Below are 16,985 nucleotides of genomic sequence, written 5' to 3'. Positions count from 1 at the left end.
AATCCCTGATACCCCCCCCCACAAAAAAAGACAATCTAAATAATGAAAACTGGTAAGGATATGGGGAAATCAGAACCTTTGTCCATTGCTAATGGGACTGTAAAATGATGCAGCAGCTTTGTATAATAGGCAGTCCCTTACAAAGTTAAACATAGTGTTGCCACATGGTTTGGTAATTCCCAAGTAAAACCTAAGTCCACACAAAATCTAAGTCCACACGAAATCCTGTACACAAATGTTCATAGCAGTATTATTCAGAGTAGCCCAAAGTAGAAACAACCCAATGCCGTCAAGTGAGGAATAGATAAACAGCATGTAATTGTCTATCTGTGCAATGGGATGTTAGCCAACCACAAAAAGATGAAGTACTGATCCACACTAAGTGAAATCCATAGAGACTGAAAGTGGATTAGAGGCTGCCAGAGGCTAGAGGGAAGGCAGGAAATGGAGAGACTACTACAGGGAGGGGTTTCTTTTGCAGTAACAATGTTCTAAAAGTAGATAATGCTGAGAGTTGGCCAACTCTGTGATATACTTAAAAAAACACTGAATTTATGCACTTGAAATGAGTAATTGTATGGTATGTGAAAATGCACCAATTCTAAGCAATGAGTTCTAAGCCCCATTACTTCTTTTGCCTGCTTTATACTAAGGTACTTCAAGAGGCTCCCTGCATATACTCTTCCAAATAACAACTCTTTTAATAGCTAGGATGGGAAGGGAAATAAACCTACTATGCAGAGGCTTGTGCAGAGGCTGACAGTGGACATATAACCCCATCTGTGAGTTTGGGCAAGTCCCAAGTGACTTTCTACCCATCTCCTCCTCTAGAGGGAAGATCAGGGCCCTCCAAGAAACCTACCTTCACTCTCAGGCAGCACCCCTCCTCTGTTGAGACTGCAGCCACCTGGCCATTGCTCTTCTCTTTGGTCTGTCCTCTCGTGGCTTCCAGCTTATTACCTCCAGTTATTAAAAGAGATGGAGTTGCTTGACAGTGGCTCGGTTCTCTACCCCAAGTCCTCATGGCCTGGTCATCTACCAGATCCTGCCTTCAGCACCTTCCCTTTCTTCGTTATCTCTAACTTCTTTCATCCCTTCACTTCACTAAAGGCAACCACATCCCCATGGGGGAGTAGAAACTGCCCCACCAGGGAAATTCGACTCTTTGTCCATGGCCTGTCTTCCCAACTCTGGTCTGACTTCCTCCCCCACCAGACCTGCAGAGTTTGCCAGGCAGCTCTTTGCCATTCCTTCTGGTTCTGCTCCTCTGACCTGGCATAGTCCCAGCTTGATCACCACAGAGATTCTAACAAATCCATGTCACAGTGGTCTATCCCCAACTTTAGGAAAAGAACCCTTCCTCTCACTACACTGGACTAGGGATTCACTAATTCAGGGCCAGTGCCTGCCTCATCTCCACTGGCCTGGCGCCAAGCAAGGCGCTGGCCCATAAGCAGAACTCAACTGACACTTCTTGGAGGGAACTGATGGCACCAAAGGATCCCACTATTGACCCTACTACATTCTGGAACAATGCCACTGAAGCAGACCACCCCCACACATACTCAGAAGACCCTTACCATAATTAAGCAGAAACCTCTACCATATTTGTAACATATAAGCTATTCTTCATGTCAGAAAGTTTAACAGAATATCAGCAAAAATTTCTACAAAAAATTCAATGTGGGGGGCTGGTGTTGTGGCTCAGTGGTAGAGTGCTTGCTTGGCATGTAAGGCACCAGGTTCGATCGTCAGAATCACATAAAAATGCATAAAAATAAAACAAAGATATTGTGTCCTTTTACAAATAAAAATTTTTTAAATATATTTTAAAGTGCTGAAGAACTGACAAAATGGTAAAAAAAAAAAAAAAAAAAATAACCACAACAAAACCTATGAGACAGCTAGCAATCCAGAGTGGTGGGAGCCCACACAAACCCACCCACTTGTTCTAAGGCATCTGACAAACCATGACTTTGATTTCAGAAATGTTCCAAGACAGACAAAAGGAATTGAAGTCCACACTTATAGCCACTAAATAAGAAATGGTAATAAAGTTCTTTCCACATTAAACTGGGACCCAAAAGTATTATACCCACGGGGTAAGCATGACTCAGAAACAAACCTGCCTCTCCCAAGTTCATCTCCAAAAGATCGAAAAGAAGGCTTGCCTGGTCCTGATGAGACCAAGGGAAAAGGTAAGAAACCAACTAACAAAACTGAACACAAATCTCTGGCTTCAAAGATTGCCCACATATATATTTCAATGGCAAAGAGCAGTACACAGCCTGAAGAAACAAACAAAAAGAGAACTGCGACCAAGAACACAAGAAAATAAAGCATTGTGAGTAGGAATCAACAGGAAAAATGAGCCAGAGATTTGATCAGGCAGTTCACAAAAGAAGTCAAACTGGACAATAAATAGTCATCAGAGGTATGAAAATGAAATCATGATAATATAACACTACAAACCCACCTGGAGGCTAGTATTACAATGCACTCTAACAACCCAGTATTGGTGAGATGGTGGCACAACAGCAACTTTGATATTTTGCTGGTGGGAAGATAAATAGGTAATCAATTTGGTGGGCAGTTTGGTACCACTTCATAAAACCAAAGTTACAGGGGCTGGGGATGTGGCTCAAGCGGTAGTGCGCTCGCCTAGCGTGTGTGCGGCCCGGGTTCGATCCTCAGCACCACATACCAACAAAGATGTTGTGTCCGCCGAGAACTAAAAAATAAATATTAAAAATTCTCTCTCTCTCCTCCCTCTCTCTCTCTCTCTCTCTCTCTCTCTCTCTCTCTCTCTCTCTCTCTCTCTTTAAAAAAAAAAAAAAAAAAAACCAAAGTTACAAATATTGTGAAATCCAGAATCTCCACTCTTAGGTATAACCCAAGAGCAGTGATTTTCAAACTCTTTGCTCTTACACTGAAAAATTATTGAGGAACTTAGAGAGCTTTGTTTATGTGGGTTATATCTACTGGTGCTTATCATATTAAAAACTAAAACATATGTATTTTATTTTATTTATTTTATTTATTTATTTTGGGGGGTACCAGGGATTGAACCCAGGGCCACTTAACCACTGAGCCACATCCCCAGCCCTTTTTTGTATTTTATTTAAAGACAGAGTCTCACTGAGCAGCTTAGAGCCTCACTAAGTTGCTGAGGCTGACTTTGAACTCACGATCCTCCTGCCTCAGTCTCCAGAGCCACTGGGATTACAGGCGTTTGCCATTGTCCCTGGCTACTAAAACATATTTTTTGTCTTAAGTTTTTTTTTTTTTTTTAAACAACATAAGTCGAGCATCATCTGTACAGCTGAGGTTGGACGTAAGCATTGGGTGTCATTCTTTTTTTTTTTTTTAAAGAGAGAGAGAGAGAATTTTTAATATTTATTTTTTAGTTTTTGGCAGACACAACATCTTTGTTTGCATGTGCTGCTGATGATCGAACCCGGGCCACAAGCATGCCAGGTGAGCACGCTACCGCTTGAGCCACATCCCCAGCCCCAAATAATTTTTTTTTCAAGATTTTTTTGTGAGGAGGTGTAGCAGGGATTAAACCTGGAAGTGCTTTACCACTGAGCTAAGTCCCCAGACCTATTTATTTATTTATATATTTATTTTGTGGTGCTGGGGATCGAACCCAGGGACTTTTGCATGCAAGGCAAGTATTCTACTGACTGAGCTATATCCCCGGCCCTTTAAATATGTTTTATTAGTTGTTGATGGACCTTTATTTTATTTATTTATATGCAGTGCCTCACACATGCTAGGCAAGTGCTTTACAATTAAGCCACAACCCCAGCCTCATAAAACATTTTTAAAGCACAGGACAGCATACATTCCATTAGCCATCAGATCAATTGTGTCACACGTCACATAGCCTCTGGAACATTCTGTAGATTCATGAGAGAAGGAGAGTACAAAACACACATGACATCTTAGTGTTACTATGAAAATAGTTAATAGTTGGATCTTGTAGACTCATGAAATGGGACTCCCCACCAGGAAGGTTCCCAGACCACAGTTTGAGAATATCTGCCCAATAGAAACCTAGGCACATCAGCATAAGAATGCTGGCAGCGCTGCTTGAAATGGTCCCAAACTGGAAACTACCCAAATGTCTATTAATAAAAGAATGTATTTCTATAAACCCCCCAAACTTGGGGCATGTTCAAATAGTGGAATACATAATAATGAAAATGAATGAATACAGCTACACACAACAGAAAATCAACAACACTGGGGGAAAGACACAAAACACAGAAGATTACAGCCAGTGGAATTCCATGTCTATAAAGTCAAAATAAAAGACAGGAAAAACTGAGGCTCAGTGTTAGAATGCTTGCCCAGCATGTGCAAGACCATATGTGGGACCATATAGGTTCCACCCCCTGGAACCACACACACACACATACACACAACAAAGAAAAGACAGGCAAAACTACATTATTTAGGGCTGCATACATAGGCAGTAGAAGGATAAGGTAAATCAAGAAAAGGACTGCCCCAAAATCAGGGTAGTAGATATCTCTCAGAGGTGGGAAGACAGGTACTGTGATCAGCAGAGGAATATAGGGGTCACCCAGGTGTTATCAACATTCTGTTTTTCTACCTGGTTGATGGTGATACAGGTTTTCACTTTGTACTTCTCTGTTTCTCTGTAAATATAAGCCTTATACATTTTTCTATAGGTTCTATTTCACAACAAGGGAAGAAAGGTATATATCAGTAACTTGAAAAACATATTTTCTTCATAGAAAAACATTAAAATACTGAATTCCAGTGTGGTACCAGGAGTTAGCCCTGGGTTATGGGGTTTGTGTTTTCATTACACTTTTCTGTATTTTCCGTGTTTACTACAAAAACTACATATTACCCTTGTAATCATGTAAACATTTGGTATTGTCAGATTTTATTATCATTTTTAGCCTACTGGAGGGCAGTAATTTTATCTTATTATAGTTTAATTTGCATCTCTCCAATTACTAATGAGGTTGATCATCTTTTCATGTTTATTGTTCAATTTGATCTCTTTTATGAACTGTCTGAGTAAGTCTTTCGTTCATTTTGCTATTCTTTTTCTCTGACTCTCAAAAAAAATCAAACATATTTTAAAAGACAAGATTGTCATCTAAAATGGAAACTAATAAGGTTCAACATGAAAAAGATGAGATAAGCCATCTGTGAAAATCTAATCAGAAAAACACTAACTACCTGAGGAGATTGGTGACAGGCCTAAGCTAAACAGGAAGAATTCAAAGCTCATTGTAGAGTCTAGGGCACATTCCTAGAGTCTGCAGAGCTGATACCAGTCCACAAGGACTGCCTGTGATCTGATTTCCTACAACACATCTATCCTGAGGCAAAGTGATGATGACAGAAAACTTAAGTGACTTATGAAGAATACTGAGAAAAGACAGGGCAAATACAAAGAATAAGGCTGTCTTGGGCGGAAGGTATAGCTCAGTGGTCAGTACTTGACTAGCATGCAAGAGGCCCTAGGTTCCATACCCAACAACTGCAAATACACACACACACACACACACACACACACACACACAGAGGAGAGAGAGAGAGAGAGAGAGAGAGAGAGAGAGAGAGAGAGAGAGAGAGAGAGAGATATCTATAGTAGTTGTTTACAACCAGGAGACATTTAGCCCTTGAGGGCATACTGGACAATATCTGCAGTCATTTCTGGTTGACAAGGGCAATTTCCTAGCTGGGGCCCCAGACACTATAGAGAAGAGACAGGCCATCTCTACTGCATTCGTCTGAACTCTCAACCTATGAAATCCATGAACATAGTAAAACGGGTGTTGTTCAAGCCACTAGGTTGCAGAGGTTGATTATGCAGCAGATGAAAACTCAAAGAAAAAGGGAGTCTTCTGTTCAGATACCACTGCAGTAACAGTGGAATCCTCATGTCTCTTAAAACACACATGACAGTTATTATGGACCTTTGCTTTTAGAGCAGTCTGGACTGTAAGCTTTTTGAGTGCAGGTGCATGTTTTAGTCATGTTTCACCCACAGAGTGGTTTAATGACCACTCATCTATGCATTAGCAGATATGTAATGAGCTCTAGGTGTGATTGGCATTAGCTGCATCAGTGGATTCTCTGGTCTCCTGGATTCCAGTTTGGTTTAGGTTCCCTCAGTGTTTCAAAGTGTCCTTAGGGCAAAAGAAATACTTAATAGTTCCATCATCCCAGTCTAGCTGAAAGAGGAATAAAGTTTTTTCTTTAAAATATCAAAATGAGCCCCAGCTGGTCCTTGGCACTGTTTCAATGGTAATGAATTCCAGACTGCAGTAATACTTTCTGCAGAGGGCATCTCCTCTAATTTGAAAAACAATTCCAAATAGATCCACCTAGCAATGCCAGCCAGATGGCATTGAACAGAGGTTCACTGAATAGAGGCCCCTTACTTGCAGATTCAACTACCACAGTTTTCAAAGCCATTTTATAGCTGTAGAGTCCCCTGCCATCTTATAAGAAGCAAAGTAGGAAGCTAAAAAAACAGCACAAAACTGTTGAAGCTAAGAGGAGTCCAGGTGCACACACTCCTGCCCTGGTCTTCTGCCCTCACCCACCTTGGGAGACAGGGAGTCAGCAAAGGCAGGCAAAAGCCACAACACTGAGACATAGGCAGCCAGAAAGGTGAACACAGTCCTCCTCCTCCTCCTCTTACTCCTTGGGCAAGCATTGCTCAGACAAATAAAATCTATGGTCTGCTGGCCCTAGACTGCAGGACTCCACTGTAGATGGCCTACAGCAAGAGCCACATTCAAATGCAAAATCCATCTCCAGTCTCCTTATAAAGCAGTTCAGAATCAAACTAAGCAATAGAAATCCCCAGGGCCCTCCAAAGTGTTTCTAAACACTTGCTGCTACACCAAGAACATTTATTTCAAAATCCTGAACTTAGACCATACTGGTGATTGATTTACAACAATGTAAGGAAACATCACATACTCATTTTTCAAAGATGAAGAAAATGCTAATATCTAACTCTTAGCTTCTGTTCTTATTTCTGCTTTAACAAAACATAATAAACTTAAAGATTTAAAACAATGCATATTTATCTTTTTTAATATTTATTTTTTAGTTATACGTGGGCACAATATCTTTATTTTATTATTATTTTATTTTTATGTGGTGCTGAGGATCGAACACAGTGCCTCACGCATGCCAGGCGAGCGAGCTCTACCACTGAACCACAGCCCCAGCCCACCATATTTATCTTAACAGTTCTGGAAGTCAGAGGTCCAATCCGAGTCTCACTAAGCTAAGATTATAGTGTCAGCAGGGATGGTTACTTCTGGAAGCTGCAGGGGAGAAACCAATCCTTGCCCTTTCTGGTTTCTAAAGGCCACCTACATTCTGGCTCCTGGACCCTTGAAAGCCAGCAATGGTCAGTCAAGTCGCTTTCTCATGGCATGACTGACACTGACTCTTCTGCCTCCATCTTCCATATTTAAAGGACCTATGTGATCACATTGGGCTCACCTGAATAATCCAGAATAACCTTATTTTAAGGACAGACACCTAGCAACCTTAATTCCCCCTGTTTCCTCAATTCCCCTGCTTCCCTTTTGCATGTAAACTAACACCTATGTATGGGAAAGATTTCACCACCGGCTCTTCATAACTGTTTATGATGATGTAATGCTTCGACATGCAAGCCACAATTCGCCCATCACTACACCTCTCAGCAGGCCTCAGGAAGGGCTTGTTCTGGGTTGGAGGTCAGGAACCCCTTGAGCCAGGCCCCTCAGCACCCTAGAGGAGGAATAACATGCAAAGTGCAAAAAGGAAGAGTGCACAAGAAAGGCAAAAACACCGGGTAGGGAACAGAACTGGGAACAGGAAAGTCAGCATATCTGGAAGGTATCTTTTCTGAACTCACCAGGACCAAGTCCAGATCCTCACCCTCATATCCCTCTGAACAGCTAAAAGGAGAGGCCTTATTGTGTCGCCTCTATTGGGAAAACTTCAGGCATTTCCTCGGTGCCTTCCTTGGTGCCTACAGTTGCCCCCCTCTGAACTGAATACCCCTCTGTAATTAGAACAAGGATAACTAATTAACTGCCCTTTACATTCCTGTAAAAGAATTTATTTATGCCTGTCTCTACTTGCCAAAGCCTGGAGGGATTTCACAAATTATGCCCTGATATCCTGTGAGCCTTCTGAGGTCTGCTGGGATTGTTAAGTCATACCTATCATTAAGGACTGGGACCAAGAAGTTGCACTCAAGGAGAGCCAACCAGTGCCTCACTGAACACTTTGAAGAGACACAAAGCAGGTGTTCAGTGAGGAACGGCTGGCTCTCCTCGAGTGCAACTTCTTCATTTCCATGCAGCAGCTGAGGCTAACTGGCCAGATCCTGGAGCAGACTGCCAATGCAAAAAATCTTATTTTGGACAAAAGATCCAGAAAACTGGGTCCCTACCTTGAAATGAACCTGTATCTGGTTCAGCATTCTTAATTTAAACAACAACAAAAAAAGATCACTAGGTAGCAGTCCTATCTGGGTTGTAATCCTGGCTCTATTTCTTCTGAGCTATGTGACCAGAATCCCCTCATCTGTAAGGCAAGGATAATACATAACCTGCAAAATTATTGGGGCAATTAAAAACAAGTTATGTGATATCTGTGCCACACAGCAAGCACTCAGGAGGTAGTAGCTGGTAGCAAGGCTTCAGATCTAAGAGTGACACATTCCTGGTCCCAAGATACCTTTGTGAATTATCAGGCATTATATGGTTGAGCAAACAGGTTTAGAGAATTAATTTTCCCAAAGCAACTAAGTGGTAGAAGTGGGACAGCCTCCAGGTATAAAGCCACAATGTCTAGTGCTTAAAGGTTGTGATTGTGGAGTCAGGCAAGCCTGGAATAAAATCTTAACCATGCCAATTAATCTTACTGGATGATCTGAGACAAGTTACTTCACCTTTCTATGCCTCTTTCCTCACTGTAAAATGGTTGCACTGGTTCTCAGTCTCCTTCAGCACCTCCTAAATCAATCTCACTGTTTTGAGATATACCTAAATCAATTAAGTATATCTCAAAACAGTGAAAAGCTGACACTCAATCATGTATATTCATCTTTCAAATTCCATGCTATTAGAGGCAAATCAATCAAAGATTATAATATACACCTTATCTATGGTTTCACCTTCTGAGGATTTTCTTTCCTTAGTTTCAGTTATTGGTGGTCAACTGTGGACTGAAAATGTTAAATGGAAAATCCAGAAATAAATGATTCAAGTTTTAAATTGTACACAGTACCCATTAACAAGTCACTTAGTAGCTTAGTAAGGTTATCAACTTACTAAGGTTATCAACTGTGGAAGTATTGCGGTGCTTGTGTTCAAGTAACTCTTATTTTACTTCCTAATGGTACCAAAAGTTGAAGAGTAGTGATATGGGCCGACAGTTAATAAATGGGATGGCATCAAATTAAAAGGCTTTTGCATAACAAGGGAAACAATTAGGAATGTGGAAAAAGAACCTACAGAATGAAAGATCTTTGACACAGTATCTACAATATATAAACAACTCAAAAAACTTAACACCAGAGAGCTGGGGCTGTAGCAGCAGTAGAGTGCTCACCTAGCACGTGTGAGGCCCTAAGTCCAATCCTCAGCACCACACAAAGATAAATAAATAAAAATAAAGGCATTGTGTCCAACTACAACTAAAAATTAAAAAAAAAAAAAACTTAACACTAGAAAATCAAATAATGCAATTAATAAAGGGACAAATGAATTAAGCAGATACTTCTCAAAAGAAGAAATACAAATGGCCAACAAATATATAGAAAATGTCCAACATCATTAGCAATTAGGAAAATGAAAATCAACTACACTGATATTTCATCTCACACCAGTCAGAATAGCAGTCATCAAGAATACAAGTAGTGCCGACCACGCTGAGTGCTGACCACACCCAGTGCTGACCATGACTGTGATTCCACAGTTGAGCCACAAAGTAAAGTGAGCAGAGGCGCAGGAGAGGAGGTCTTGGATCGGGGACCCATCAGAGGAGTAAAGATGATTTTTGAGAGTGGGCGGGGTGGGCTGGAGGTCAGGGGACACAGGCGAGATCTGGTCCCACAGGGCAGACCTTGGGTTTGGCACAGGTGAGGAGGACTGTGCCAGAGGCCCCTCCATGCCCTGCGTCAGGTGGCCGATCGGGCAGGCTCAGGTGGTGGGCCTGTCTGCAGGACCCCTGGTGAAGGACGTCATGGGTTTCAACACACAGCCCCTGGTGGCGGGGGCTGGCCACGAGGCTGGAGGCCGGAGTCCCACAGGACTCCCCTCAGAGGGAGCAGGAAGTGAGGAGCAGAGGCTCTGCTGGCCCCCGGGGCATTCCTAACCAGTGTGTCTTTGCAACCTGCTTTGTGAGGACCCTGGTGGTAAAAGGGGACGTGCTCGTCAGCAGGGACACATGGTCAGAGGCACAGGTGCAAGGTAGGCCCTTCACACAGTGGGGGCAGCAGCGGTGTGTGGCGCAGCGCCCTGGCTGCCCACCCATGCCTGGCACCATCTGGCTGCAGCAGGGTTGGTGGGGCCAAGTCCTAGGCCCAGGCTGCTGCTGGGGACAGCACTAGCAAGGTGGTGGCTGTAGTGTGTGGCCCTGGGGAGATGACTGGCCAGTAAAGAAGAGGGACAGCCAGTGGTAGCTCTTCCTGTTCACTTAAGACACAGCCATGTAAGGCCTACCCCAACTTCGGGAATGGTATTCAAGTCATGATGCCACCTGGTTCCTTGTGTCTCTTGCCCAGGTAACAGCAAAGCTCAGGGGAAGCATTAATACACCACTGTAAGAATTTGAATTTTAGGGCTGGGGATGTGGCTCAAGCGGTAGCGCGTTTGCCTGGCATGCGTGTGGCCCGGGTTCGATCCTCAGCACCACATACAAACAAAGATGTTGTGTCCACCGAAAACTAAAAAATAAATATTAAAATTCTCTCTCTCTCTCTCAAAAAAAAAAAAAAAGAATTTGAATTTTAAATCAGAGCCAAGCTAACACAAACCCAATTGTACAGAGAGTTACATAATTTTAGAAAAATCATTTTGCAAGAACTCTCGGCTCTAGCTGTACTCAACCTTATATCTTGAAGTAATTTATCAGAAAATCATCCCAATGCGGTCACAACCTAGGAAAGGCTCTTAGCAGTTTTGGTAACAGTTGCATCAGCAAAAAAATCTTTCAAAATTAAAAATCACCAACAGTTCCTTGTGATCTTACATCTGTGAGAGGAGAGGTTGCCTGCGATCCTATCAACAGAAAGCAAAGTTGCTCAAATTCATGAGAAAATGCTCAACCTCAGTATCATCGGGAAAGTGCAGACCAAAACCACAAGGAGAGCGTACCAATCGCTGGCAAGGAGGCAGAGACAGAGAATGCTCCTGCCCCATTGGCGGGAATGTGAATTAGCGCAGCTGGGCATGAAGGCTCCTCAAACCACTAAAAATAGACCTATGGATGAGTCAGAAATCTCACTTTGGGGGTATATCCAAAGGAAACAAAGCCTGTCAAAGAGATACCCACATTCCCATGCTTATTGCTGCACAATTCACAATAGCCAAGAAGTGGGATTAACCCAGATGCCCACCAATGAAAGGATGGCAAAGAAAATGGTATGTATGCACAGTGGAATATTATCCAGCAATAAAAAATGACATTCCATCATTTGCAGGAAATTGGACGGTGCTGAGGACATTATGTCAGAGGCACAGGTGCAAGGTAGGCCCTCCACACTTGAATGTGCCTGAAATGTCAGACATGGAAGGACAAGTTCTGCTGTGTTCTCATAGGTACAAGGTGAAAAGAGTGTATCAGAATGTAGGACAGCAATTCCTAGAGGCTGGGGAAGGAAAGAGGAGGTGGCAGATGATCAGAACTAAAACATGGGACAGGGTGCCAGGTTCTGGGTTCTGCAGGACACCAGGTGACTAGTCTCCATACCTTGATTATCTTAGGAATAACAGAAGAGGAGCTCCAAGCCCCAAAGCAGGAATTAAGGAGAGGGAAGCGTTAATGACCCCGACTTGATCAGAACACATAGTGCTGTGTGTCAGAACCGCCCACCGCAAATGCAGTTACTGTCTTAATCAAAAACAAAGGAATTTAAGGAGATGCTAACTAGCCTGACCTGGTTATTACTAACTTTAAATCTTAGTGTTAAATCATCACACTGAACACCATAAGTATATACAATTAAGATAATAGTAAAAAGATGCTCTTTTGTACTAAAAGAGAAAATGAAATTCCTTTAAATTTTGATAACTTAATAAATGAATTTCCAGAATAGTAGTCCAGGAAGATGAAAACAGCAATAAAGATATCCTATTAGTAAAGTTAAAAAAAAAAATACAAGTAATAATAAATGTTAGAAAGGATGTGGAGAAAAACTGTTGGTGAAACTGTAAACTAGTACAACCACTATGGAAAACAGTATGGAGGTTCTCAAAAAACTAAGCATGCAACCACCATATGACCCACCTATAGCAATCCTCAGTATTTACCCTGAAGAATTAAAGTAATCACACTACAGTGATACATGCATACCCATGTTTATAGCAGCACAATTCACAGCAGCCAAACTATGGAACCAGCCTAGGTATCTTCAATGGATAGAAGGATAAAGAAAATGTGGTGTATATATATATATATATATATACATATACACAATGGAGTTGTATTCGGCCATGAAGAAAAACGAAAGTATGGCATTTGCAGGAAAATGCATGGAACTAGAGACCATCATGTTAAGTGAAATAATCAAACACAGAAGGTTAAGGGTCATATGTTTTCTCTCATTTGTGGAAGCTAGAGAGGAAAAAAGAAAACAAAAGTGGGGTGGAGCTCATGAAAATCAAAGGGAAATCAGTGGAAGAAATGGACCAAGGGGTGGGAGGAGTGGAGGGAAGGGGTAAATGCTGGGGAGTAAAATTGGTCAAATTATATTGTTATATTGTGTGCATTATATATGTAACATCAAATCCCATCATTATGTGCAACTATTATGCAGCAATAATAAATGTAGAAAGAAAAAAAAAAAAGACCAGTGATATAAATGAGGCACCAGGGCATAGGACATGTAAGGACAAATTAATTTGGTACTCCGTGGCAACGCTGCCTGGAATACAGTATAAAACATGCTATATACAGGGTTTACTGAACCCTGTATATACTATTTATGGTTTGAAGCATCCAATGGGAGTCTTGAAATGTATCTCCCGAGGATAAGAGGGGCACAACTGTATACTTTTCTCCACAAATACATATTAGACAGAATAAATTGTATTCCCAAAGTAGAAAATTAAAGGGAAAATTCTAAAACACTTTATCCCTATAACCTGCTTTATTTTTCTTCATAGCACTAACAATATATTCTATAGAACAGATGTGTGTAGTTGGTTTTTTTCCCTCCAACATGGAGGTCAGCTTCAGGAAGACAGTCTTAGTTTTGTTCACTTCTATATCATCAGTTCCTAGAACCAAGCCTGACATCTTTGAAGAATGTTGAATGGCTCTTCTTGTATCAAATGCAGGAAGATGACCCACATGAAAACATTTCCACATCTTTTGCAAACCTACCTTGGCTAGTACTGTCCACTGTTTTCCAGAGTTCCTGATATGTGACATAAATTTTAATAGAACTCAATACCATGTGAAAGCTTTTCTTTTCTGAGCTCATGTTTTTCACTAGTTGGATTTACCTTCATTTTCATGAAGCTCAGAGCACAATTCAGTGCTCAAATTGCAGAGTTTCCCTTAGACCACTTTTCTGATGTGGAGATGGGATATAAATAAGTGTAAGAAGATTCTGCTGGTACATGTTTAAGACCCTATTTTTAACCACAGATTGCATTTATTCTAAGACAATGCTTCTCAAACTTGAATGTGCCTGTAAATTATCCAGGGACCTAGTTAAAAAGCTAAATAAAACACCGAATCTGATTCAGTGGGTCAGGGACAGGGCATATGATGCTGCATTTCTAACAATCTCCCTGGTGATGCCAATGCGGTTGGGCCCTGGCCCACACTTTGAGTAGTACAGAGTCTAAGAACCTTGCACCCTTGATTCAGCGAAATTTCTCTCTCCTCTTTCTTGGCAAAATATGACCAAAGCTTGAAACCTGAAGCAGATACCAAAAGCATCTAGGGAGCTGGTTATACCTACACGTCACGCCCTCCACCTCCACTCCCACCCCAGCCCCACCGCAAAGGTATAGGAATCCACCCAGTAAGTTCCCCAGGTGCTTTTGCTGCAGGTGGCCCCACACACTTTTCGAAAATGACTGCTCTTTCCAAGGTTTTCCCTAAGGTAAACTCGTGAGGACAGCTGTTGTCATCAGTGGTGACACCTGCTTGTTCAGGATTTTAGCGGAGGCCAATCTCCTGGTCTGTAGCTCAGCACCAAGAGAGGCCCCATGTTTCCTCTCCAGCTACACTGATCCCGGCATGGTCGCACCCCGCACCTCCGCCCAGCACAGCCTGGTGCCTCAGACTCAGGCCTGCGAGGCGGGGGCCGGGCCGCTCAAGCACAGAGCGACCCCGGGGCCCCCAGGGCGGGGTCCACACGCGTCCCCAGCCTGCCTTACCTCTCTGGACCAGGATAGCCAAGAAGAAAGCGAGGGAGACAAGGACCGCCGAGCGCCAGGCCACCATGGCTGGGACAAGGCGGAGGGGCCCCAGAGGAGGACAGCGCGAGAGGACCCGAGGGGCAGGTCGAGGAGGAGCAGGAGGAGGAGCCCTGCTACCACTGCAAGGCCCCGCCCAGAGCCGGTACGCGCTGCGCGGCCCCGGGAGGGCCGGGGAAGGGGACGCGCAAGTGCTGGCGCCTGCGGGCGACGCGGCAGGGGCAAGGCCGGCGGGGCGGGACCAGGCTTGGGTCTCTGTAGCGGGGCCGCAGTCTGAGGGCGGGGGCGATGGGTGTGGCCAATGCCGGGAGGCGGGGCCTCAGGCACCCAGTGGGTGGAGCGGTCTGATTTCTGGGGCGCGGCCCGCACACCCCTTCCCACCTGGTTCCGGCCATTGAAAGCACTTAGGGGCGGGTGGGCAGGGAGTAATAAGTCGCTTGAGGCAGCGAGCCGGAGGCTGTCGTGGCGGGCGTGTGCGGTGACCCCCCCTGGCCTGAGAGCACTTGTCGGAGCGTCTGCCAGCTCGGTGACCTTGGCCAGGACTCTTCCCCTTCTGGCCCTGAAATTCTCCCCAAGAAAGACTGTTCCCCCAGGACCCCTCCAGCCGCCGCTCCAGAACCGAGCATAAGAGCCTTTCGCTGCTCCCTGAAGGAAGATGTAGTGAATCCTGTCTCAAAATTAAAGAAAAGGTGCCGTTTTTTTCGTGTCTGACCGCGGTCAGCAGGCAGCGGCCCGGGGGTGCCAGGGCGGATGAGAGGAAGCGGGACCGGCCCAGAGGCAGAGCGCCTTGTGCTCGGGAGACTTGGTGTAGGGCCAGGGTCTGCACTCCCTATGCTTTCTGAATGCGTTGAAAGTGCAAGTTCACAACTGCAGAATCAATCTGGAAAACCCCATTACCAACAAACGCGCTGCAGTCCTTTCCCATGAACACCCGCAGATGGAGATCATCTCCCAGATGGAGAGAAATCAGATTGTGACACCACCACGGACAGCAAGATGCCCCGCTGCAACCTTTCCGTGAAAGCTTTGTAGAAGAGCCCCAGCTGCAAGTAACATTCAAGGACAAAGAGAAAGCGCCACTGCCCCGGAGTGGCAGCATTGAGCCTGTCCCTGCCATTATGGTTCACAGAAGGTCCTGGGGCACATCTTTCTTACAGAGCGACTACTGCCACTTTCCCCCAGTGCCCATTAGGCAGCCTTCCTGTGCCCCACCAGACCTGCAGTGGTTCTCCCTGCCTCCTCAGCTTCCATTCATTGCTCTGAATCCTGGGGCTGCAAAAAACCAAATGGTGTGTAAGAAGTCGTCTTCTGATTTTCAAAGCAGTGTTTATTTTGTTACATGAGCTAGAGAGTGAACAGAAGTAGCTGCAGTCACTGAACTGGCACTCTACACATGGCACATTTCAGGCATTTACCTTTATATTTTATTACTTACAATGACCTTATGCATCACTGCAATAATTAAGGAGGGTGAATGAGCTCGGGGGTTCCTTGAGGTTGAGGAGGAAGCCAGTCCCAGGCCCACAGCATCAAAGGAGGAAGTCCTCCTGCCACCACCAAAAAAGGAGGAAGCCTAGTCAATAAATGGCTAAGAATTTGTACTTTAGTACCAGATGTGGTACAAATACTGGCTGGATCTGAAAAGTGGGCAGCCTAGCACACAGTGATGATGGTAGAATTATTACTTGTTGTAACAGCTGAAGAAATATTGGCTACTGTTGTCTGTGGGAGGTTACTGTTAGACTGTAGAAATGCCCCCAATTTTTCCACTAAATCTAGATGCCCTGGGCCATTATTTAACTGTCTGACCTTGGTGGTAACTTCTACTAATGGACCACTACACTTCATGGTCTATAGGAGCCCTTCAGACTGTGATGGGTAAATGCTGTGGAAAGTACAACCCCTGAGGTGAGGCCATCTCAGTCAACTGCCGCAGTCCAGCTGCAGCAAAATAAGGGGGGGGGGGTGACCAGCAACTTGTGTGCATTGATGCAGCAGGAGTGGGAGCCCTTTATTGTAGGACAGGAGGGGTATATATACATTCCACACAGCTTATCTTAATTAACATAAACTAGATACAGCAGTCAACCAATAAGGAATCTCCACACTTAATGGCTCGCTGGTGTTACTTCACAAACCACTCCCTCTGCAAAATGCCAGACGCCATCTTGACTTGTTTACAGACTCTAACAGTCAACAGGCAGTGTGACACCCAACCGAAACTCTGCTACATGTGCATCAGAGACAACGGAACCCGCCAGCCAAATGCCTGCCACAGTAATGTGTGATAGGACTGTCTTCTAGCTCAGGGGCAGTTTACAC

At 44.0% G+C, this 16,985-nt stretch overlaps 1 protein-coding gene across 1 annotated transcript in view; it reads right to left on the bottom strand.

Annotated features, from left to right (window-relative positions):
• Positions 1 to 14,914, bottom strand: part of Cd99l2 (CD99 molecule like 2) — a 109,733-nt gene extending 94,819 nt beyond the window's left edge. The window contains exon 1 of the mRNA XM_026403521.2: positions 14,625 to 14,914. Within this exon, the coding sequence (XP_026259306.1) occupies positions 14,625 to 14,691 (67 nt within the window). The 5' untranslated portion in view covers positions 14,692 to 14,914. The remainder of the gene's footprint in view (positions 1 to 14,624) is intronic.
• Positions 14,915 to 16,985: the final 2,071 nt, after the last annotated feature.

The sequence above is a fragment of the Urocitellus parryii genome, chromosome X (genome assembly GCF_045843805.1).
Source record: "Urocitellus parryii isolate mUroPar1 chromosome X, mUroPar1.hap1, whole genome shotgun sequence".
NCBI classification, from domain to species: Eukaryota; Metazoa; Chordata; class Mammalia; order Rodentia; family Sciuridae; genus Urocitellus; species Urocitellus parryii.
This window is presented reverse-complemented; position numbering and strand designations above follow the sequence as displayed.